The sequence below is a fragment of the Carcharodon carcharias genome, chromosome 14 (genome assembly GCF_017639515.1).
Source record: "Carcharodon carcharias isolate sCarCar2 chromosome 14, sCarCar2.pri, whole genome shotgun sequence".
NCBI lineage: Eukaryota > Metazoa > Chordata > Chondrichthyes > Lamniformes > Lamnidae > Carcharodon > Carcharodon carcharias.
The window spans coordinates 145,328,323-145,334,322 of record NC_054480.1 but is presented as its reverse complement, the minus strand read 5'-3'; the positions used below and the strand labels follow the sequence as shown (position 1 = coordinate 145,334,322).

Genomic DNA, 6,000 nt, shown 5'->3' with positions numbered 1-6,000 from the left:
TAGAGAATTGATATCATGCTTTGTTTGATCTGAAACTTGCAGCTTTATAAGGAAATGCATTGGTAGGAGAGAGAGAGAGAGAGAGGAAAAAAAGCTCCGGAAATTCAGTAATGAGATGTGGGACTGCTGACGTCAAGGTTGGATGTGAGATTGCGCACTGCCACTCTGGCTCCCTCTGTCTCTCCCCAGTCTGCAGCCGTTAAACATCAGCCCTAGGACCAGCACATCAGTCAGAGAGGCGATCCGAGCCAACCCCGTAGCACTGAATTCGAGAGACAGAGACTGCAAGATGCTCGATCGAACGGATGACTAGGTATTGATGCCTGACCAGTACAGCCACCATGGAGCTTACAATGGAGAATATTGGGAATATCCACGGAGTGAGCCAATCGAGCGACCTGATGAACAGTTCCCACAATCGCCAGCCTTCTCACCGTAATCTCACCTCGCACGGCCGGCCTGCCATGGTGTCGAGTATGGCTTCCATCCTGGAAGGAGGCGATTACCGTCCGGATCACAGCCTGTCCGGCCCCCTGCACCCCGCCATGAGCATGTCCTGTGAAAGTCCACCTGGGATGAGCCTCAGCAGCACTTACACCACGCTGACCCCCCTCCAGCACCTGCCGCCCATCTCGACGGTGTCTGAAAAATTCCACCACCCTCACCACCACCACCATCACCACCACCATCCGCACCAGAGATTGCCGGGCAATGTCAGTGGCAGCTTCACCCTCATGAGGGACGAGAGGGGCTTGCCCTCCATGGGCAACCTCTACAGTCCTTACCACAAGGACATGGCAACAATGGGCCAGCCGCTGTCCCCTCTCTCCAATGGACTCGGTACTTTGCACAACTCTCAGCAGCCCCTGACTCCTTACGGTGGACACATGGCCAACGAGAAGATGCTGTCTCCAAATGGCTTCGACTCGCACTCTGCGATGCTCTCCAGAGGCGACGAGCACCTGGCAAGGGGGCTGGCGGCTCCAGCAGCCGGGATGATGGCCCATCTCAACGGGATGCATCATCACAGCCACCACCACGGACAAACTAACGGCTCCATGCTCTCCTCTGAGCGCGATCGCCAGGCGTCAGTGTCCGGGTCTCAAGGCAGCGGCTCCAACCAAGTGGAGGAGATCAACACCAAGGAGGTGGCCCAGAGGATCACCGCCGAGCTGAAACGCTACAGCATCCCCCAGGCCATTTTTGCACAGCGAATCCTGTGCAGGTCGCAGGGGACCCTCTCAGACCTGCTGAGGAACCCCAAACCCTGGAGTAAGCTCAAATCCGGCCGAGAGACCTTCAGGCGGATGTGGAAATGGCTTCAGGAACCTGAATTCCAAAGAATGTCTGCCCTAAGGCTTGCAGGTAGGACGGATAGTACATAGAGCTTCTGTTAATTTTTTTATATGCCGGCATTTTTAATATGCAAATATTTACATCCTTATATATATATACACACATAATGCGAACTTAAGACACGAAAACTCAACAGATATTGAAAACTTTGTGTAGAATGTTGAGTGACTTCACTTCATATAAAACGAAGGTAATTATTCCATGTTCCACAACCTTTGTAGAGTAATATTTTCCCTGATTTTATTTATCGCTTTGTATTTCATTGACATTGACTTTTGTCTATTTGACATTGCGTGTGTGTCTTTGTTTGTGTGTGTACCCGTGTGTGTGTGTGTGTGTGTGTTAGAGTGTGTTTTTGTGCGCCTGTGTATGTATGTATGACAGTGTGTGCGTGTGTGTCTGAGAGTGTGCTTGTTTGAGTGCGTGCTTGTGTGTTTGTGTGTGTCTGTGTGAGAGTGTGTCTGTGTAAGTGTGTGTGTTTCTGTGTGATAGTTTGTGTCTGTGTGACGTTGTATGTCTGTGTGTGTGTGCCTGTTTGACAATGTGTCTGTGTGAGTGTGTGCCTGTGTGGCAGTGTGTCTGTGTGAGCGTGTGTCTGTTTGACAATGTGTCTGTGTGAGTGTGTGTCTGTGCAACAGCGTGTGTCTGTGTGACAGTGTGTGTCTGCATGAGTGTGTGTGCACTGAAAACGCGCACACAGACATTCACAGTGTTCTCTATTCCTCTCACACTCCTTATTTTCCGACAGGATCCCCAGGGTTTTCCCATTATTGTCCTTTTCTCCTGCCCTCCCCCATGTTTATCTTATGTAAATACGGCAATAATTATTTGGTACAGAAATAGATTTACCTAATAAGGGTAGGTGTCCTGCTACCTGGTCTAAACATTGCTGCTGTCGTACAAAAAACACAATTTGTTTTTAATCTCTATTCTCTTTCATATACCCTATATAATCTCTATTCTCTTTCATATACCCTATATAATCTATTCTCGTTCATATACCCTAAATAATCTCTATTCTCTTTCATATACCCTATATAATCTCTATTCTCTTTCATATACCCTATATAATCTCTATTCTCTTTCAAATACCCTATATAATCTCTATTCTCTTTCATATACCCTATATCGAGACACTTCGTCTGCCCACTAGGTGATTTGTATTGATGAGTAAATAGCAAATTTGTTTCCAGCAGATTAGGCTATTCATAATGAAAGGAAGGGATTTGTCCATTACCCCAGCTGTGTTTTCTTTCTAGAAATAGTGGTAATATTTTATCTTGATCACTGGATAGAAAATAGCATGAGAAATTTGAATTGAATTAATATCACTGATGGACAATTGCTCCGTATAATTTATATGGAATACTTCATTTCTATTCTATACTATTTGTACTATATACTATTCATTTCTGTAACTGAATGGCGTGCATGTTTTAATAGTCATTTTAAATGAGTTGTGGGCCACCTAGCGTGGTCATTGTGACAATGTACCAGTGCACCCACCATGGACCCTCTCCGACATAATCAGCTGCCTCTTCTCCTTCTTAAACAGAAGCACGGCCATCTTCGGTAGAGAAGTGTCCTCAGGTGTATAATCCATGTGGTACCACGTGTCCCACAATTTACCTGCCCCTTAATTAGGTGCGAATCGAGGCATCTTTTAGTTACAGTCAATGCGCTATTGAAAAGCAGTTAATGTAATGCAGATTGCATTGGTTTTACAAGACTCTGATAAATAAAGATTTAAACTATCCTGAATTGGCTTTTTAAGTGTCTCTGTTGTTAAACTCAATCGAGCGTTTGTGTTTTATTTCTGTTCCAAAATGTAATATGGGAGAGTTGGGACAAATTAGCACAATAGAGGCAAATGCTACTGGATTGAGTAATACATACAGAAATGAAATGCAAACGCTTTAAATTAAGTTTTTGAACAAAGTCTAGCAACTGAAAAGCTATATTTTGAAAATTGTAACATTAAAGACAGCTTTTCAATTTCGAGTGGTTATTGTCTAAGTACAGAGCTGATATAATTTGGCAATCGTGTACAACGTTTTGAGATCTATAAGCCCTCTGTGCCACAATCTAGCTTAACCACTATTTTAAAATATACGGCATGCATAGCTGCCAGGGTACATTAATTTTCTGGACGATGATGCAGTGTATTTTTTTTTATGGATATTCTAGCTGGAAGATTCTTTGTTATCACAATTTCTGCACAAACCATCTGGTCAGATGCAAGTATATTGGAACTTACAAGTATGTTTGAACTTATTACCTGTACTAGAATAATTGTTGATTTCCTATTTTGGAATTTTTGTTCCATATGATCACAAAGGGGTTTGGGAATCCCGGCACAATGTATAGTATTGAGATCAAGATATGAATATGAAAAGGAGAACGAGCCAAGATTCTTTACTAGGAATAAGGGAGACAGAATTGTTCGCGTTTGAAACCACAAAATCAATAGCTTCGAATTACAATTCGGAATTCATCACAGTCAAAGAAATCGATTTTTAGGGTTGTTCAAATATTTTGAAACGGCGCTACGCGGCCGGATATTGTTCTATATGTTGAGGCTACAGAAAAGCAAATCACAAGTGAACGTATCGGGGTAGATTCAGATATTATAGACGTAATAGCCACTTGCATGTTTAACAGCAATGATTGGGACACCTTGGGTGTTCGATGCGATTAGCAACAGGATTTCATTAGGATTGTAAAGGAAAGGAAGACGATGCGGGAGAAATCGTCGCTGTAGGAATTGGAGTTATATCTCAAAACACCGGTTTAAAAGGACCAGATATTTTCCTATGACATCGACTCTAATTTGAGGTGCTCAGTGATAAATAATAGCGCTTGTCGATTGTATATTTAAACATCCCTCATCAATTATAAAGATTGCAGATGCCATCATTGCTCAGGCCATCAGTGTCTCTCCCAAAGTCCATTCTTCTTCGTGTTTAAGTCACCATGCAAAATGAATGCAATGTTCTAGATTCACAGAGGCTTACCGGGAGAGTTTCATTGTAGTTGATTTGAGTGGATCTGCGAATGGTTGTACTTTAAGCAGCAGCTCTGCTACATATTTGGCTAAGACTACGTCTATGCAAATACGTTATCACCATTAGCAATAGATTTAGCCACTCATCCATTCCAATAGGTAACACATGACAGAGGGGTTTAAAATGGTGGTGTTGGGTCAGCCCTCCAAATGGCGCTCTAATACTCAGTGTTGGTGGAACGCTCTGACATTACTAAAGATGCGCTCAAAAGAGCTTCATTTAAATGTGCTGCATGAGATACTATGAAGTTGGGGCACATTTTCAGATTTGCTGACCCGTCCCTCCAGTTTGTACAGGTCTCGCTAGCAGGACACATCACAAAGCAAGGCCAACACTGCTATTTAATTGAACCCTCCATCCTGATGTGGCTGTGAGTCGGTAAATACACGATCAATAAACATACTGCTGGACGCTGAAATGGCGTTTGCATACGGATCTAACCCTTTCCACTTCACTTTCTTGCGCCCTGTCTGTGGACTGGAGATTAACAGTCAATTATTTGAAGGATTCCAACGCGATATTCGCGTCTGGAACGATACTGCTTGTAGGAGCGGCGGGTATATCATTTAGAAACGAAATGGACAGATATCCGTGTCTGCAGCAGTATCTGCATTGTTTGGAGCCTTCCTTTAACACTTGTTTAAATATAGTACAATAATTTTTCTCTCGTCATGATTGATGTTGGTGAAGATACAACTACACGACATTAATATCCCTATCAAGCCGTTCTAAATGTACAGATGTTTGCACGATGTGTAGTCCTATGTATACGGGAACACATATTACAGATCTTATTTATTCATATTTCTTACTGCCGAATCTTTCCTAGATATTTTCTCTTAAATGAAATGCACACTTAAATAATATCTCTAACATTTGCAAGTCTGCAAATCCTCCATGTAAAAGGTGCATCTATTATTTAGCAGATACGCACAAACCAAATAAATTACACATGCAGTTCATACATGTTCGACACAGGAATGATGGGGTATCTGTAAACGTGATATTATTATCGATTAGCACCATCCAATAGAGTTGCCGTCGAAGAAGGTCTTGCAGCGTTAAAAATGCCCTGTTTTTCGGGGTTTGGGGGAGGGGTGCTAAATTTCATGTGTTTAATGATAGGATTGCTGCAGTAGGGGAGAGAGGGAGGCAGAAGGGGGTGAGAGAGAGAGAGAAAAGAAGATAACCAGAGCTGGTTTTGTGCAGTTCGAACTGAGTCAATATTGATCACACAGCAGCTCTGCCTTTGCTACTGGGAGACACACACTGCTCGCAAATGTGATCAAAAGCCTCTAATCCCAAATCAACTCGGCTGAGCTTTCCACAAGACCGAGCGATGCCCATTGCAGTCAATTCTACTCTCCCACACATCTCTATTGTTCTAATTAACCAAATCAACCCTGGTGGCTGCAGTTCCTCAACTTTCCTGACCAGATCTCCATTTGCGATCTTCCAGAGATCTTGATTCCTGGTCATGTAGAAACAGGGCTGGCGGTGAAGTGACGCGGCCAATCACAACTTTAGCCAAACTGAGAAAGACCTATAGACTGCACCATACCCCCAGAAAACGCTTCAC

General features: G+C 43.2%; 1 protein-coding gene across 1 annotated transcript in view; it reads left to right on the top strand.

The window, feature by feature from the left end:
* Positions 1-341: 341 nt before the first annotated feature.
* LOC121287307 (hepatocyte nuclear factor 6-like) overlaps positions 342-6,000 on the top strand; it is a 102,571-nt gene continuing 96,912 nt past the window's right edge. The window contains exon 1 of the mRNA XM_041205074.1: positions 342-1,365. Coding sequence (XP_041061008.1) covers positions 342-1,365 — 1,024 coding nt within the window. The remainder of the gene's footprint in view (positions 1,366-6,000) is intronic.